This window comes from Taeniopygia guttata, chromosome 2, assembly GCF_048771995.1.
Source record: "Taeniopygia guttata chromosome 2, bTaeGut7.mat, whole genome shotgun sequence".
NCBI lineage: Eukaryota > Metazoa > Chordata > Aves > Passeriformes > Estrildidae > Taeniopygia > Taeniopygia guttata.
The window spans coordinates 65,604,533-65,624,084 of NC_133026.1; the positions used below are offsets into that span (position 1 = coordinate 65,604,533).

Consider the following 19,552-nt stretch of genomic DNA (forward strand, 5'->3'; position numbering starts at 1 on the left):
GTCCCTGCATGTGCCAGCTCATGTGTGGGCGGCTCTCAGGGTGGCCCTCTGGGTGTCTTGCCTTGCCACACTCCACTGAGCTGTTTGCATTGCTGGGTGTGTTGTAGATCTGTCTTTCTTGCAAAATCTGAGTATTTCTGGCTTTGGTGACATTAGAGAAACTGTGAAAGGTAAGGGCTTTGTTTTGTTTTGGTTTTCTTTGTGCTCTTCTGAACAAATGGCTTCAGCCAGATCAAAAGGGAGTTCTCTCTGACTTCTCCCTGTTGTCTGACTGCTTCTGAGCATCAAAGAACCGGTTCCAAGCATTTAATGTTTGCACTGACTTATTCCAGCCCTTTTATAGCTATCTCTATTTAGTTAGCTGCTCTGGATCCCCCCTCTCCAGTGGAATAGCAATGGTGACCATGTGATAGGGGTTTATATAAAATGGCCATTCAAAGAAAGGCTTTATATTGGTACCATGCATGTTTACTTCTGCTGCTTCTTAGGTGAATCCTGGTGATCCAGATACACACTATGGTAGTCCCACACAACAGTGAAACATAACAAGTATTTAACTGTCTTTAACTGGCCAAGGTAATATTAAAAAACTGTACACTGGAAGAGCCTGGCTCTTAAGTACCAGGTTGCTCAACAGCTGATAATCTTTTCATCTAGTCCCCTGTGCTCTTCTTTCTGCACTCATCCTTGTTGACTCAGGGATACTTTCTCCAGTTGGTTATGCATTAATCCATAATCTAAATTTCAGCTAAGTCTCTGTATCTCTGGTTCTCGTTACTCTCCAGTTGGCTGGAGCATGAGATATGCCTCGCTTGCACTTTGGCACACTTGGGAAAGGAAGGAGGACTAAGCTGGCTTTAAACTTGTACCTGGCTGCAGCCTAGGACTTACTGGTTTGGCCACAGGAGTAACACAGAGCAGGCTCAGGCTTTTTTCCATACTATGCTTTGTCTGCCAGCATGTCTCTTTTGTATGAGGATTATCAGGGGATGGACTTTCTGCTTATGAGTTGTCCCTGAGGTCTCACTGCTGCATTAAAGAATAGTAAATGCAGGAGCTGCTCCCAACGCCAGGCTTCCTTTAGATAAACTGTGGCCAGTGTAGGTTGATGAACTAACTACTCGCACAGCAGATGGGAAACAAATGGAAAGCATACAAAACTCTCTATCTATATTACATGCTTATATATTTTCTGCCTCCTCTGCTAATTTAGTCTGAATCTCCTTTTTTCCCCTTATAGATATATAATCAAAGCAATTGGTACTTTTCCTCAAAATCCATTGTACAGTATTCAGTTTTTCTTGCTACCTCACTCAGCAATATACCCAAATTTCTCCGTGGTGATTTTTAATGACCTAAAGCTCTATGCACCACATCTCTGTAATTGCCTGTATTTTAGGTAGTTGCTACTTCAGGCCTTTATCTTTCTGTGTTTTAATGGAGATGAAAACAAACCATCTCTGTCATCTAGATGTAGAGGTTGTAGATGGAAAAAATGAATGGAAGTATTATTCATGGAGTGAAATGTAATCACCAAAATCCAGTCTGAGAGAACTCTGCTCAGCTGAGGCCAGTTTTAAAACCTTTAAAGCAACCTGCTTTCCTTGTAAACTGAGGAATTGGGTATAAATATGTTTTATTGCACCTTAAAGTACAAAACAAAACAGAGGGTTGAAAGGTACTGTGCTCTCTTGTTAACCCTCACCCTCTTTACGTGGAGTTCTCCTAGCCCTCCCACTCTTTCTCTGTGGTTCTTAGTACAAGTATTAATCCCAGTTTCCCTTCCCCGTTGGCAAGGGGCCTCTCCCAGTGCTAGCCTCTGGTCAGACAATATTACTGAAGCCTGATTCAGAGCTTGCTGCTGATGCCAGGCCTGTGTTTAGCTGTTGTTTGGAAACCCTAACAATTAGCCAGGGTGTGCATGTTCAGCTGGAAGCCAAGGATGAAGTGCTGAAGGTCAGGGGCTGGGGATGAGCTGCTGAACAAGTGTCACAGAGCAGCTCAGTTTACTGTAGAGCAAGACACCAGGGAATGTGCAGAGAAAATCCATGATGGCATGCTGGGAGAGAACGTCCTCAGGGAGGGCCTGTTGTTGCTGCCTGAACAAGCCAGGTGGATGGGTTTTGTGGTCTGAACTGCAGAAGCAGATAAAGCACCGAGGGCTGAGAAAAAAATACATATTTTTTTGCTAAAACATTTAGTTGAATGCTGGGATTCTTGCAAAATCTGGGAGCTGGTGGGGAGAACATAGTCTTGTTCTCTGGAGAATGTATAATGAGCTGACAGTGCTGGACAGTGGAAGGCTCAAAAGGATAAGAAATGAATACTGTGTGTTTTCAGGTGCTGTATATCAAGAGGGAAGTACCTGATTCAAATATAACTTGCCTGGGGGGTCATCTGAGCCCGTCAACTTGTTTCAGCTTGTAACTCACTGTTGTGTCTTGCTTCTGCCATTTGCTTCCAAATAAGCAGCTAAGAGGACAATATAATTTATTCATAATTTACACCTGAATTCAGGTGTGGGCTGGGTTGTGCACAGAGAGGAAAATGTTGCCCTTGCCCTGTTATTTTGCAGGCATTAAGGCATGTGGGCAGAGCTTATTTGGCTGTTTTTGGAAGGTGCTAGTGTTAGGTACAAGTTATATTTCTCTGGGCAGGAAGGCTGAAATCTATCCTGCCTAGCTGAGATGCTGAGAGTGAGGTGTCCCCAGTGCCTATTAAGTCTAACACCAGATTCTGTTGACTGTGGAGAGAACAACCAAGGGTAGTTGTCTTTGTCAGGGGAGGTGGATGCTAATGCCCCAGATCCTTGGGTGCGTGCCTGGCTGGAGATGTCTGAATGGATGGATGGACATGGAGACAAATGTGACTGTATACATCTCATAGCCCAGCTGAGAGAGGAACAGGATCACTCCATCCTCCATCAGTGGCAATGGGACAATCAGCACTGCAAGGCAGAGACTTCCCTTCCATCATGGGACTTTGCCTTTTGGCCAAAATACAGGGAGGTGGTTTTGAATCTTGGTGTTTCCAGGCACCTTCGAGATGCAAGCAAGCCAAAGTTCTTCATTTGACCTCAATTTACACCTTCCTAGAGAGAAATAAGGCAGCTCTGCAACTGAGACTCATGAATGTAAGAAAGCAAAGTTTGCCCCAAGCATTTCTCTACCTGTCTTAGTAGCAGGAGAGAAGGGAAAGTTTCTGCTTAGTGGTAGAAAGTAAGCACAGCTAAAGCCTTGTTAAACACAGGGAGACTCTTGCTACCTTTCAGCTCCTGCTGATTTGGCACAAATTCATTCTGCCCACACGATTTCTTCAGTGTGACTTGGCTTTGCAAAAAGCTCCTTAATCCACCACAGCAAGATTTTAATGCAATTGCATCCAGCACAGTCCTATTTCACTTGATTTAAATGAGAGAGTTAAATCTCAGTCTAGACGGAGTGCTCTCTAGCTCCTGTGGATCTTGTACCCAGCAAGCTGTATCATCTATGAGTATGTTTCTCATTTTCCAGACGAGCCCAGGGGAATCTGCACAACCCCTCCATAAAATTCCTGTCTGTGCTAAATTGCCTCGTAGTCCTGATTTATACCTCAATAAAACATATCACGAGAAGAAGAAAACATTTAATTGTATAACTGACATACTTATGCAGGACACATTTTTGGTGGTTATTTATGCACATATCTTCTTTAAAAGGGGTATAAAGAACCATGACGTTCATTTATAGTGGGAACAGTAAAAGGTGAGGAGAATAAATGTAAGGGGCAAGGAGTAAACCCGAAACGAGTATGGCTTCTGGAAAAGAACATATGTTAAAAGATTCACTGAAAAATATGAAGAGATGTATTTGGGATCTTAGGGGATTTCAAGAAAAACTTTGAGAATCTTTCTATCCTTTATCAAACCCAACCCTTTGGGCTGTTTGATGTTGAAAGTTGGAAAGCATTTCATTTTTTAAAACAGTAATAAGTGGAAAAAAGTATTTTATATTTCTTTTAGAATCATCAATTCCAAGCTCTTATTTGATTTCTTTCACCCAGACCCCTTTCAAAATTGCTCTGTGGTTTTCTTTTAAGATAGTTTTTTCAAGAATTAATAGTGCTATAGACTGGGGCAGGTATGCAAGCCTGGCTTCAGATTTGGGCTGTGAAATTTCTATTGGCAGCCATGTCCTACTGGCAAGGCACTCTGGCAGCACCTTAAATGAGTGTGCAAGTAGCACATGTGAGATAAGATGACTCCAGGATAATTAGAAATGGGTTCATTACTGGGAGATCAGCATGATTTATTTAATTACATCACAAATATGCTTCCTTATCTTTTCTATCACCCATGTAAGAATCTAGGTTCTATGAGTGTTCTTTGGGTGTGAAAGCTAAGGATCAAAGTTAAGATTGTAGTTCAACTCCAATATGGTCTTATTACTGATAAAATGTTTATTATGGCATGGAGTTTGGGCTTTGTTCTGCATGACGTGATTCTTGCTTCAAGGGTCATCTAGACTTCAGCTACTGAAGAGTAGGTGTGTGGTAATGCATAGACATGCCTGTATGTTTGTGTCTTAGGCTGACAAAAAGATGAAATACTTCATTAAATGTGCAGGTCAGCAGCATTCTTAATCTCCTTTTCTGTTTGTGCCCTGTGGGGTTGCCCTCTGCAGGGAAATTTGGCTGCTATGGACCAGCAAATGGGGAGCATGAATTTGGGAACTTGTGAAGGTTTTGGAGTAGTGAGGTACAATGACTCCTGCAGTGTCTTAGACTGTGTATAGGAGATAGTAATTTTTTCCTGTTGACATCTAGAATTTTCCCTTAAATGTAAGACATGACTGTGTGATCTTCAAAAGTTCATCTCTAGTGGGAAGATGGACTAAGTTGCTCATGTCTTTGTGCTCATGTACTGTGCCCCAATAGGCTGTACCAATCCCCTGAGACATCATTTACTAGAGACAAGCTATCCCCTTCATAGCCAGAGAAAAATTTTCTTGGCAATATGTTCAGTGAAAGTGCATTTACTACCAAAACTTGCAGCATTATCCCTACCCAGGATACCAGCTCTTGCTCGCTTTGACTCCACACGTAATTGCAAGTAAGCTTAAGAGGGAGCGCTCTGCCTGGCTTCTGAACAACGTGGGTGTTCAGTCAGCCTCTGAGAAAATACTCTCTTTCTTGCTGAACTGAAAAGAAAGGCACTTAAGCTTCTATTAAAACAGCTTTTGACTTTGTAGAAAGTGAAACTTACCATTATCCAGTGTTTTTTGCTTCCACCTACAGTATGTTAATTGAAGGAACACAGGAGCTTTGTGCATTGATGATGGTTATCTCCATAGGAAATCCAGTATTGTGATTACTCTGGCTGGTTTTTTGTCTTTCCCAGTTGTAGGACTTCTTTTCACTTGCAGGATTTCCTTGTTCCAAATATTTCTTCACAGACCCAAGTGCTTTTTTTCCACCCTCTGAAATAAAAGGTCAATGAAATAGAGATGAACAAAGGAGGAAAATGTCTTTCCATTTACTTACTGTCCTGCCAATTCAAACACTTTTGTTCCACACAGGGTTTCCCTGCATGCCTCTCCTGATGATGCACAAGACTTTCCTCAGGAAAAAGCTCTGATTCTCTCCAAAATATCATTAAATAACTTTGCCACTGTCAGCAATATATGTTTTTAATTAATGGCATGGCTTTTTTTTATCCCTATTAAGGTCTAAGGAATTTTGGCAGGTATAAACTGTTGCATGCTGCACAGCTTTACTGCTCCCTATACATTTATGGGGGAGGCTGATACCCAGAGCTGTTCAATAGCTCTGGAATTCTTATTTCAGCAGGTCCTTCATCTGCATATCTGCAGGCTATGTTGCAGCTCTGTGCTGGGGAATCTAAAGGACAAACAGACCTCATCCAGAGTAAAATCAGTTACTTTGTCGACTTCACTAATAAGCTTTGAGAGAAATGGAGCTGGTAAACCAAAGCACAACTGAATCACAATTTTGGTTTGAAATTATAATGCTTTATGAGTTTGAATAACTCAGACTTCTAAAAAATATTTTTCTTGCTCTTCTTGTTGGGACACTGTCTAGAGCCAGACCCACCATATGGATTATGCAAACATAAAATAAAGGGTCAATCTCTACACTCAAGATCATTCATCTAGCTTTAAAATGACCAGTCGTGCTGTCAACACTTTCAAAGGTCATTTTGATTTGTTTTTTAAACCTGCTTGTTGCCTTGGGTAACAAGCATAAATATAACAGTGCTGAAGCCCCACCCTTGCTCTGATAAGGGGCACTGAAACTATGATCCTGCATGGAATTTGCCTCCGGAGCATTAAGTGGTGACTGTCCACTGACAACCAATTACTCAGTGTGAATTTTCTGAGACACTTCAGGTTTCAAAGATGAACTGCATGGAAAAAAACCACCAAACGACCCGTGGGAGGTGTCAGGAAATAGCTGAGCAAGCTTGTGAGAAAATTGTGAGTTAAAGGCATATGCAAAGAGTTTATGCTACCCATGAAGGGTGTGAAGTTTTAGGCGAGCTCCGGGTATGGCTGCAGTAAACCATAACTTAATCCTTTGAGCATGCAACACGCAGGATGAGACTGAGTAGAGTTACTTGGCTTGGGGATCTTTTCTGTTTGCCAGGAGAATCAGTCTGGAGGAAACTTTGGAAACAGAGCACACTTGCTTTTTTTTTTTTTAAGAGCCTGGTAACTTTCACTGTTTGTACTTCCAAATCAGGAAAGTGGTAACAAATACCTCTGTTTCTTTTGGCTTGCTGGGGCTGGGGGGGGTGGGGGGGGGTTGGGGGGTGGTCTCTGAGTTATGACAGTGACTCCTGCCCTTCAGATGCTTTCACTATCCACTTGGTAGCATGTGGAGAATTCAGGAGGCATGACTTCCTTCCTGCCCCAAGGTCTTCCAGACAGTATTAATGCTTTGTCCAAAGTTACAGAAGGCATGACTGCACAAAATAACTGCTGCCTTAAAGTATGCTTCCATCATGGCACTAACAGCTGCCACAACTCCCAACCAAAGTAGATTTATAACAAAGACCCTGAATAAGCTGTTGGGTCCTTCAACTGACAGCAAGACTGTAGGTAAAGGTTGCACAGCAGCCTCCTTTTTCTGTTCCCACAAATGAGGAAAACTGATGTCCTGGCAAGGGCTTTTCCTGTCTGTCTGGGTCTTAAGCACAGAAGCAGAACTTCCCAGGAAATAAAAAGAAATTACATTTTTGTGTGCAAGTAGCTGCTGGCTGCTAGTTGTGGGTTTTTTTTTTTTTTTCTTATTTACTCCTTCTGTCCTCCCAACTTCTAAAATGTTTTCAACATGCTGGACCCAACTGCTTACCCTTCATCCAGCATGCAGAAGATTTAAAGAAGAGGATCAAAGACTTCCCTGTACATCACATACCTCAAGTCCAGAGGAATGAAGGAACCAGAGGTGATGCCCCAAACCCAGTGTATTTAGTTCAATATATATTCACAATTGCGATCATATGTTGCCCTAAGAGTTTGGCCAGGTAGGAGATGGCTCTGGGGGGACTCCTCATGAAAGCAGCATGTTCTGCCTTGCTGCACGACTGCTGCTTTTGGCCTTACTTAGTTCATTTCTCTGTGGACCCTGTTTTGAAAAAGCTTTAGTGATCACTTTTGCTCTTCCTCCTCTTCAGTCCCTTTGGTATGTGACTCATAGGCTGCTTTTGGCCCCTCTTGAGGCAGAGGGCAGGACCCGTATTTCCCTCTCTTGTATTCCCGCCAGGCCACCTTTTCTTCTGCAAGGTGTGACCTTGAGGAAGGGCAGTCCGTGCCTGCCCTGTGTCCCTTCAGGGGAGTGGTGGCCAATCAGCTTGTGCAGGATTTCTTTCTTCTGCTGAATATACATCTCTCCTGTGACCTGGGAAGTGTGTTGGCACTGCTGGAATTTGTCTAGGTGGTGGGAATCCTGCAGACATAGCTATAGGGCAAGGTTATGCCATTGCAGGAATGCCAGTGTCAGTTCCTTTGTCTGTGGATCAAGAATGTAGTTCAGTCTACTTTAGATATTTATGAAGTGATAACTCTCAACTATGGCAGGATGGACAGTATGTTTGATCCTAGCAGTCCTTGCTTTCCTGAGATGTGATACTGACCTGCTGATGAATGCTGAGCCTGGGAAGGAACACGGAACTGGAGGGAGCCATTGGCTGAAGGATCCACACTACAGAGTAAAGCAGAATGGCCTTTTGTTTAGCGCATCAAGTCTGAAGTCTGTTGATATGTTATTTAATCTTTTAGTGTGGGATTTTGCCACTGCCCAAGAGTAAGGCATGAAACCAGTTTATGGAATGCCTAGAGCATTCATTTTTCTTGCTTACTTCAGAGTGTCTTGAAGAGATTGCATTTCTTGCCACCATGTTAGGCAGCAGTGACCTCATGCTAAATCCCATGAACCAAAGGCTGCAGGATACTTGAGCTTGACTTTATAGCTTAGGTGACAAAATAGCACTCCAAAGGTGAAAAAGGGTTTCTCAAATGAGTGTTTTGGGATCATTACCCTTACATTCAATTAATACTTTCCTTCTGTAGTGCGGTCTGAGGCACACAAAAACCAGAGGGTACCAGAGCAAATTATTGATCCATGTGGTTTATGAGGGTAAACCATAGTACTAAAGATGATGGAAAGACAGATAGTTAAAATACTTTTTAAAATAAAAGCACTAAATAAATCCTTGCCAAATGCAAACATAAAATCCCAAGCCCTCCTCTTCTAAAGAAGGACAACCCTGTACCAAGAGGGCTGACTGTTGCTCTGTGTACTCCATGATTTTATTTTGTACCCTCTCATAGCAGCGAGGAAAGAAAATAAGGCACAACCTATATGGCATAAGATCTGCCATAAGGGATTTCATCTCCTCCTCTTCTGCCATAATGAACAAATGCTCTGTGCCTTTGCTTCACAAACAGATAATTTATTCCTTGACAATGAATTCACATTTTCTTAGGATCTTATTTTCACCAGTGTATTTCAAACGGTTGCCCTTTCAGGTACGAATGAAGTGCTACAGGAAGTTACTGGATTCTAGTTAGGAGAAGAATCTGAGGAACAGGCTGGAGAGGCAGTCCTTGTGAGTTGAGCTGGTAAGAGTGAGGGAGTGAACCCTGGTGTAAGGACTTGAAGTGACTTGTAATGGTGGCTTGGGCAACAGAGTCCACATTTTAGGCATCACGTGAAGGCCTCATCTTTGCCAATTCTCTGCAGCAGGATTCTGGCTGCAGTCACTCGCAGCTGCAAATAGCTATCTAACATACTCTGTTTAAAGGGGAGCCAGTGAGAAGAATTCTAGGTGCAGAAATGCAGAGGAAAGTGTTGGTAGGCAGAAATGGAGAGAACCAGAAGAAGCTGGCTAAATAAAGGGATAGATCATAGAATCAAAAAATTGGGTATGAAGTGACCTTACTTCACTTCAAAATTGGGTTTGGATATGAAGTGACCTTAAAGATCATCTAGTTCCAACCTGCTGCCAAGGGCAGGGACACCTCCCACTAGATGGCTGAGACATAAGCCTTGATTAATTAGCATTTGGTTTTGCTGTTCAGAACATGCATGGGAACTGAGAACACACTCTACATACAGAGAATGTATCCTAATTCTCAAATCACCTGCAGTGAAAATTGCTAGATGCTTCTGGCTTGGAAGACCCTGCCTGGAGGTGTTTACAGGTCTTAGACCAGGTGGGCTGATGGCTTTGGGGTCAAACCACAGGCACAGATCCTGTAACCAGTTCCTGAAAGGAGCCACTCCTGATGTGGCTACATGAGACAGGTCTGAGGGCTGTACTGAGCTGCAGCTTTAATCTCCACACTTGGACCATAAATACTCTTAGTCTGTTAGGCAATCTGAAGAGTTACTGGTTGAAGAGCATTATCCCAGAGGTCACCCTCCGTCAGGTCTACATTTCCTTTTTCAGCAATAGGCTTCAAACCTGCTGGAAGCTGTCTCACCCACCTTTTGGGAGGACCAAAGGGATTAATAATGGGCCATTGCACTAGTTCTAGCAGAGAGATGTAAATGTTGCTCCCAGAGCCCTTTTCACAAGTGAAAATCTGTTGTGTCAGTATATTTATTGTAAAACATTAAGAAAGTGATACTAGGAGCACCCTATTAATATGAGTTTGTGTTTTTAAATAATACTAATGGTACATTCAAAATTGGATACGTGCCAAAGTCAAGGTCATCTATATGACCTTTAGTTTAAGTTAATAGAATAGTAAAACTTTTCTCCTTGTCATGCAGCACACTCAGTCTGTTTCCTTTTCACACTGTGTGGCTCCCTGCGTGATCTGGCAGATATTGTATATCCCCTTCAACCCTGAGCAAAGGTAGTTACTTTTATGTTTGTCTCACAGGTACTGCTGCTGTTGTAGATGTCCATACAGGGTTTTTCTGCCTAGTGATGAGAGGCAATGTTTTGGGAGGAGCAGAGGAGCACAGAAAGTTAGTTCATTATCATCTAGGGCATGTGCTAGATGTGCTGCACCTGCCATCAGGCATCTCATCTGAGCCACTTCTCATTGGGTGAGGAAAGGCATGTCTAAAACCTTCTCTTCAGCTGAAACCTGTTGCTTCCAATTTTTCTTTGGGGGGGATAGTGGTGTAAAAATATGCAATCTACAATATTTTTTTTAAATTTCCCTTTGAAACATGCTTTTAATATCAAAATTTAGATACTTATGTTCTTAAACAGTTTGGTTTTGAGGAAGAGTGAACCCAAATGTTGGAATTTTTTATAATACTTACTGACAACTATTTACTGATTTTTGACCCAACTTTGCTCACAGGCTGGCTTAAATGAAAAACAGATTTGTTTAAGGTCAAAATGAGCTGTGAAATTAGGATGAAAAAATCCCAAACCCTTTTTACTTGTACATAACATTTTTCTTATACTACTTGATTAATTTATGTAGAGCGCTCTGGTTTTGGTGGTTGTTGCATGTACCTACCGTCCTAGCACAGCAGTCCAAAAATATTTCAGTGTAATTAATTGGAAGTAGATGAATATGAATTAACTATTTTTAAAGCCTGGGGTTATATAAGGTAATAGGAATTTTGCAGGAACTGTGCAAATGTCAGAGATATAATCTGAAGCTATGGAAACATTTTTGGTATAAGAGACCATGTTTTTTCTTTTAATACTATGTTCACTACTTCAGCAGCATATTATGACTTTTTGCAGAAAATAAAGTAGGGTTCTTCTAGACAGGATACTAGAGCACAGCCCCTGACTAGCACTTGAAGTACAGGTACTGAAGGAGGTAGGGGACTTAGGGGCAAATATGTGATATGTGTTAAAAGACATGTGCATGAGGACTAAAGCTAAGAAATGCAGATACAGAGGCTGTTTGTATAGTCTGAGTTCAGAGTACTCGACTTTGTCACTATAGTGTTCGTTTAATTTGTAAACGCTTTTTATGCTAGTAATGCTGGACTGAGATGTAGCAGGGAGGATTGATGTATATGTGCATATATGGATATACATATTTAAACCCACGTGAAACCCATGCTTGGTTTTTATTCACCCAGCTTTTATTCTGTCTATGAGAGGACAGTTGAGGGAGTGGGGGCCTAAAGCTTCTCAGCCTTTCTGAGAGGTATAAGCAAGCAGGGTGATACAGGACCCTGCAGTACCAGCTAAAATGTGACATGCACGATGCTTCTGGGGTCGGTTAAGGAAGCTTCACTTGGGCAAGGGAGAAGAGAGGTCTTGGTGGCTGCCTCTGTTATTTTGCCATATTAATTCACAAAAAAACAGTGGCCTGCAGCACATATCCTGCTGACGCAAGGTGTTGGCTTTGGCATGACAAGTTGCGGCAGGATGGTTACTGCCTTGCCTGAGGTTAGCAAGAAGAAGAAAACAAAACCAAAGATTCGTTTTTCCAGCCTTTTGCTCCTGGAGGTGGATGAAATTTGTTTGTGTTTCCATGTCAGAGGAGTTGGATGTTGCAGCTTTTCTCTGTAGGGCACAGCAAACACTGCTGACACTCTGTTGACAGCATGTTCTGTAGCTGCTGGGTTGAGCTCTGTCAGCTCCCTGAGCAAACTGTGCCAGGCCTGTTTTTCAGTAGTGCTAATTCAGTGCTCAGGAAAAAAACAAGCTGGGCTAAGTCTTAGAAGTGTCTGGCAGCTTTTGTCCCATCTGTTGCAGAATAGTAGGAAAACGCTGGGAAATTCTGCATGGGCAGTTACAACTGTAATGATGGAGGCAAGATCTGTAATACACTTCTATACTTTCCAGTTTTGAGAACTTTTAGGTATAAGCTGTTGCTTTGGGCCTCTCTCAGCATATTAGCAATAGGGAACAATAATAAAGAGATTGATAGGTGTCCTGGTTTTGACTGGGTTAAAGTCAATTTTCTTCCTTGTAGGTGGTACAGTGCTGTATTTTTAGATGTAGTATGAGAGTAATGTTGATAGCACACTGATGTTTTAGTTGTCACTCTGTAGTGCTTACCCTAAGTTGAGGATTTTCTAGTTTCCCATGCTTTGCCAGCAAGGAAGTGCCCAAGAAGGCAGGAAGGAGCATGACCAGGATAGTTGGCCCCAACTTGCCAAAGGGATATTCCATACAATAGAGCATCCTGCTCCATCTGTCAGCTGAGAGAGTTACCTGGGAGGGGCTGATGGCTGCTCAGGGGCAGGCTGGGTATCAGACAGCAAGTAGTGAGCAACTGTGCTGTGTATCACTTGTCTTCCTTGAGTTTTATCTCTCTGTCTCTTCTGGTTGTCTCTCTTTCCATTACAATTATTATTTTATAATTATCATCTTATTTCAATTATTAGACTGTTCTTATCTCAACCCTGAGGGCTTTACCTTTTTTTCAATTCTCCTCCCTATCCCTGCAGGGGCAGCAGGGTGTGAGAGTGGGTGACTGCATGGTACTTAGTTGCTGGCTGGGATTAAACCACCGAACACCAGGGATCATGTCCCTGGTGCAGACCAGTGAGCACTCAGTGTGCACCAGGCCCTGCCACTTCCCCATCACACTTTGGGAGGTACAACCTGGCAGTGGAAAAGCCAGAGACCTGCCTCCCTGCTAGGCTTCAAACCCATGGCCTGGCTGAATGAGTTGCCCTGGGGAAGATGACTACACCTATCACCGTGCTTGCTCCCAGGAAAATCTACTCACCTAATCCCACTCACACTGTTGTGAGAGCGGTGGTTGCCACCCACTGAGCCCTGAGGTGTTTGTGGGGGTAGGAGGAGGCAAGTCTTATGAAACGGGGTGCTAAACAGCCTAATGAACAGCCTGCAGAGCAGACATGAGTTAATGTAAAGGTAAAGTACCCTAGTTGAAAGCTAACAAAAAATAAAGCTTGGCTGTCCTGTTGGAAGTGCATGTATCAGCAGGAGTCCTTCTGTTCTAATTTAGGTGAAGAATTAGTCACAGGCAGCAGAGCAGAGCCTTAGGGGGTGCAAAAATCTGCCTCCTGGAGTCCCACTCCTCCCATCAGCATGCCAGGAACCTCCCTGGTGCCTGATGGGATGCAGATAGTCATCAGCCCGTAGCCTTCCACAGTCTCTGGCGCACAAGCTCAATTTATCAGGGACCACCATGGTCCCAGGCAATAAACAAGCAATCAAGGTTGATGTGCCAGTGGAGAGGAGCTGCAGGTACTTTTCAGGTTCTGCCTAGGCAGCTGTCAGGAGGGCAGTGTTCCATCCTGTTCAAGTCCATGTATTTGGAAGGAGATGGGACCCCTCTAAGTGGCACCAATGGCATGCAGCCAGGATCCTTGAGGAAGTCTTTGTCACAGGCTGCTCTTGCCTGTGTGAACATAACCCAGAACAGCAGCTCTGACCGTACATGAGCTTACACTTGCTGTATGCTGTGCCAGAGGCAGCAGAAAAAAACAGTAAATGAATCCCCAAGCATACCCTTTCATTGAAACCAAATGTGTTTACGGGAAAGGCAGGAGTTATCTAAGAAAGATATGTATTTAAATATGCATAGCTAAGTATCAGTCGTCAGCTTCTCATCTGAAGCCCTATAAATAGTACCTCATTCATTTTTGTGTTATGACATGCATATGACATTTGGAGGTTAAGTTGGGTACACTTTCCTCTAAGTGCCAATCCAGTTCTGCATCAGGAATATCGGTTTGTTCCCTTTCATGCTTATTTTCCCCTGGCTTATGTGCAGCACTGTCAAATAAACAGAATTTGAAAATTTGCCAAAGGGTAATTGTTTTCAGTGTTGGAATAAATACAGAAACACCACTGGTGTCATTTTTGTAATTAATTTTCACTCTGTGTATTTGTGGGCTTTTTTTCTTCCCCCAGTCACAGCAAGTTACATCCCTAGATAAATATCTTAGCATCCTAGTCAGGTGATCACCCAAGCCCAAATGTATATGTTGGTTTTGCTGACAAAAAGAAGGGCATGCCACTTGGCACCAAATGCTTCTCCAAGTTCAGCAATCCTCTGACATAAATGTGTACATATATATATATATATATATATATACACACAAGGGGGTTTTGGTTGTTTTTGCTGGATTTTTTCCCCCTCAAAATTCTGTAAGCTATTTTCCCTAAACTCCAGCAATAATGAAAAACACTTGTTTGTGGCAAGGTCTGAATTGTTGCATTGGATGCTTGCCTGGAACTCACTGTCTTGGGGGTCAGATGAGCTCAGGACACAGATGGGGAGGTGGGTGCAGGGTGGCAGCAGGGTGGACACCCACTGGCAGGCAAACAGGGCTGTAATGAAATGCACTGTGTGAGGTGGCTCAGCCACCCATGCAAATAACCCCAGTATTCAGATTTCTCATGTACAAAAGCAACTCTTGAGACTTTCATGCTCCAGCAGCTCTGCCACAGGGGTTAGCACCCCTAGGAGATGGTATGAGGAACTGAAGCCTGACCTTGACTTGGTTCTGCACTAGGGGAATTCAGCACATGAGAGCCAGGCCATGGTGCAGTGTGGGGCTGGGACTGTTTTACCCACAGTGCTGCAAATCTGCTGTCATTCAGAGGGCCTGATAATCAAACCAGAGTGTTTCCCTAGCAAGGGCAATAACTCTAGGATGCAGTCTTAATGGCTCACTCCAGTGGTGTGTTGTGTAGTTCTGACCATGATTTGTATATATGCTCCTCCTGTGGGAAGACCATCCCTTTTCCCTGGGGTGTTCAGGACCACACACAACCACATTACTTTGTGTGGGAATAAGAGCTGTTGTACCTGTTGCTCTCATCTCTGGGCTGTTTGGATGGCAAGATGACTGTGGAACAGTTATTCTATGCTTTGTGGCTACAGATAGATCTGATAATTGATCCCTTTGGTTCACTGCAGTGTAGTTGTGCAGAACTAACCTGGGCAGAACCTCAAACATGGTGTCATGTCTTCACTGCAAATAGCTCAGTGGAGGAAAAAGTCACCTACTGGAGCATCAGGGGGACTTGTAGTTTCCTGAGGCATGTCTCTGGAGGGAAACCACTGAACAATTTGCAGTGAAGACCTGACAGTTTGAGGTTCTGCCCAACAGCAATGAACTAATGTTCAGTTGCAGCTGAGAATGATTTCAAAGGGAAAAGTAGCAAATGAAAATGAAAGGGGTCATTCTGTGTGCTTAGCTTAGCAGACCTGGCTGTATCTGTAAAAATATGTGCTTGCCTTTACATGTAACAAATGAGAAACAGGTCTAAAATACCACTCCTCCATTTTTTTTTATGACTTGGTCCCCTGATTCTGTGGGAACCATCTGCCTTGAGAGGAGTGAATTCCACTGCTTGTGCCAACTCTGTCAAATGTGACAGCAAATTCAAACTGGGAAAGAGGACAGGGGTTTGCCCTTCAACAGGTGACACATTTTTTAAATGTGCTAAGCGATTAACACCGGACAAGGCTGGGATTTGTAACTTTCTGGTGGCCCTAGCAGTGCTCAGATGTACACAGGAGCAATCAGAAAGCAGTTTCGATCTATTTGCTTGTCTGCCAGCTGTCACAGACTCAAAGTTGCATATAAACTTTTTTATTGTTGTTGTTGAACAAATGACACAGAAGATTGTGCATTCAAACAGTATTATAAGAGGTCAGTTTTTTTCTGGTGGCACTGGAACCTGCTTTTCTAAGCGTGGAAACTGTGGATGTCAGAGATGTCTTCCTGCTTTTGCAATGGCAATAAGTTTCAGTTTACAAAACAGTTTCCCTGGGACAAGAACACAAGGCATTTGACAGCCTGGTTAGAAATAAGCTGTTTAGGGATGGTTTTTTTCTAGATAATTTTTATATCAGAACTAGATCCTACTTTGTCTAAAACTAACCATTTCTATGATAATTAATAGTTCTGAGAGACTTAGGTGTAAAAAAATTCAGATTTTTCTTATTTGAATGGCCTGTTTTGATATTTTTGCATAGTAAACTCTAGCTCAAAACTAAAGCTCTACCTCAAAATTACCTTAATTTTAACACTTAATCATAAGGACCCCAAAACAAGAAAAAAAAGCAATATATTTTGAAGTGCTCAAAGCTGGGAAAAAATCCCAACAAAAACAATGAGAGAAACAAGGGCTAGATGTATTTTATCTTTTTTGGTTTTGCACATTTAGGTTTTTCTCTAGAATAAGTCTGTCAAAGCCTCAAATGTTTTCTCTCACACAGGAGAATTATTTCTAGTCCGGTTTACTATGGATTCAGCAGTAAAGCAGTGTCCCCCACGATAGGCAGTTTTTCAAATGCTCTTTGAGAGGGAAAGGAAATCTAGCCCAGCCAGTCTCTTAGTGGAACTACTCGAACCAGAGGCCTTTCCCACATGATGTTAGGGGTACTTACTTTCTCTCTTATGCTTTCCAGACAGCACTCATAAAATAAAAAGGATGGTGTCTCTGAAGGGAGGGGTGTGGGGAGTTTTGGGCTGTGCAGCGAAGCCCCACTGAATACATGGGCATGAACTCAGAGGCTGGATAACATGAGAACTGAGTTTTGTTGAGATCCATCCTGATCTTACCTCCACTGCTCTCCTCTAGTGACTCCAGCTTTTTCTGACATCCTCACCCTGAAGGAAGGGAGGAGAGGCCTCCGTGGAGGAGGTGGGGGCCCAGCCATGATAGCTGTGCCCAGACCCTCTTTTGTCATGCTGAGGAACTGGAGATGTTTCCCCCACAGACCACTAAAAATGTGTATTAGTAAGGGGGAGCCTTCTTGACATCTCTTATGATGAACATAAGGCTTTTCAAGAATTCTGCAATGCCTACAGGGTTTTCCAACAGAGGGACCAAGTAGGTCCAACCAAGTAGGACTGAAATCATTCACCCTCCTTACCCATGGCCTGTCCCACAGCCACTAGCAATGCTGTGTGATCTGTAGGGCTGCTGACACTGCCAGTAAATGAGCTTGTAAATAATCTGGACAAGATCCTGGGAGTGATGATTTGTTTGCTGATGGAGCAGGAACTGTTAGAGGCTGACCTATTCTTCTGTTCTCCCACTTCCTATAGGACTTAATTTCAAGAACTCTCTTCTCTGTCTTTTTGCTTTGGTGCTGTATTCTACTGGGTTTTCCTCCTTCAGAGTTTTATTGTGACCTTTTTTATCTCCCCTGCTCCCTGCTGCTTTTGAGAGCCAATGAAAAGAGCCACAGCCCAGGACTTGCCATGAACAGAGTCTGAGGAAATCCATCGATTTCTGCCATCAAGGGCAGCCTTAATACTCATTTGTTCCATAATGAAACTTTAAAATTTCCAATATGAAATTGCAGAGAATTATCTCAAAAGGCACAAGTCCTAGAGGACTTTCCCTGAGAAAACAGCATGGGCTGGGTTGAAAGAGGCTTTATGTAATAATTCTTGCTCCACCTTCCACTGACACCTCAGACAAATGGTCCTTGCCCTTGCCTGATTCAAAAAAGACTGACTAAAAAGGTTCCTTCCAGCAGGTCAGCTGCCTGCTGCTTCTTGATAAAGATGCTTTATGTCAAGTACCTTGGGCCAGTGCGGGCTTTCTCTGCCCTTGAGCCTCTCTGCTGCTGTGATAGCTGCTACTGCCCTTCCTGATGGGAGTCAGTGTGCTTGGCAAAGGGAGAACACCATGCTAGGCTGTGGGAGGGGAAGCATATTGCTGATGAAAAGGGAGAAAAAGGTGGAGTCCAAGACTTTGTATAAGGCCCCCTCCCAAAATCCTCTTAATCATCTTGTGTCACAGCCCTGTTTAATTCCAGGAAGTCCTTCACTCTTACCTAGTTTTCCAAGCATTGGCATCAGCAAGGAAATGGTGCTTAAATGAAGTGATGATGAGGCCTCTGGAAACCTCCAATAATCTTTGGTGGCTTCACTCCAGAGCCAGCCAAGGCACCGTGATCACCTCTTGAGGCTTGACCATCCCCAGAGTAGCCCTGTAAGCCAAACCCAATGAGCAAATCAGTGTGGAATGGCTCCATGCTGCAAAGGCTGTTTTGTGTTGTTCTAAACTCAAAAGCTGGAAAATTCAGAGCCAGCACTAAATATTTGTTCCACTTTCAAAGCTGAGCATCAGGGAGTCATTCCTTAAATAGTGGATGCCTGTTCTCTGAGCCCAGATGTCTTATAGTGTGGGTCTTGCCAGTGTTTTCCTTTCCTCCTGCTTCCCACATGAATACGTGTGCAGATTCCAGCCATCCATCTTTACCCTTTAAAGTTGGTGTGAGGGGTAGCAGCTGTTCCTTCTTCAACAGAGGTGGCAATAATATTGGACAAATTGTTTTCAACCTTAATCAGTAAAGCTTGCCACACAAGTGATCCTTTTTCTTGTCAGAAGTGATAAATAGGACTCAATTTTGGAGCACATGAAATGTTAGACAAAATACATTAGTCAAAGACACTTCAGAGTATCAGTTACTTTCCTGTGGTATGTAAGCAATAATTCAGTTCTTAAAACCTTCCACCTGGATTTGGAAGGTCACCTGAGCTCTTGTTGCAGGCATTTAGCTGCGATTTAGAGTGTGAGGTAGCAATGAATTGATAGATTGCCCTGTGTTTCCATTTATGTAACTAGAAACAGCAGTAGACTCCAGCCTGAAATTTGAGATACTGGTCTTTACTAATCCATTTTACCGGGTCCAGGCTGGGATGTTTCTGTTCTGTTTCTCACTATCATTTTACACAGACGGCTAATCTCAAATTGTCACAGATTTATCCCTTCTTTAAATAGCACAAATTGTGCAGACCTATGGTAATGCCAATGCACAGAGATGCACCAAGCAGAAATGGTAATCTCCTGAAGGCCAGTTGTGCCTTCCCTCCTTCTCTCCTTCCTTCCGTCCTTCCTTCCTCCTTTGGTGTCTGCATTTGCTCTAAAGTGTGTGCAATGGAGAGAGGTTATCCTAAATGAATCAGAGGAATCAAGGGCTAATATGCTTAGAGAGGGGAGCTTTTTCTTTCCATATTGTATCTGCTCTGTGTCCTTGCCCCAAGTCAAACATGTTGCTCCTTTCAGGGAAAGAAGGTGTGAAGCAAGGCAGGAGGGTTATCCCCTCATTACTGGTCATGTGCACTGGAGTGCTGGTGGAGGGATCTGTCAGATTTGGCTGTGTTTGTCTTT

The 19,552-nt window shown here is 43.1% G+C and overlaps 1 protein-coding gene across 1 annotated transcript in view; it reads right to left on the reverse strand.

Moving 5' to 3' along the window:
- NEDD9 (neural precursor cell expressed, developmentally down-regulated 9) overlaps nt 1–19,552 on the reverse strand; it is a 100,946-nt gene that overhangs the window by 67,089 nt on the left and 14,305 nt on the right. Inside the window, exon 2 of the mRNA XM_030265485.4 lies at nt 5,243–5,456. Coding sequence (XP_030121345.2) covers nt 5,243–5,245 — 3 coding nt within the window. The 5' untranslated portion in view covers nt 5,246–5,456. The remainder of the gene's footprint in view (nt 1–5,242; nt 5,457–19,552) is intronic.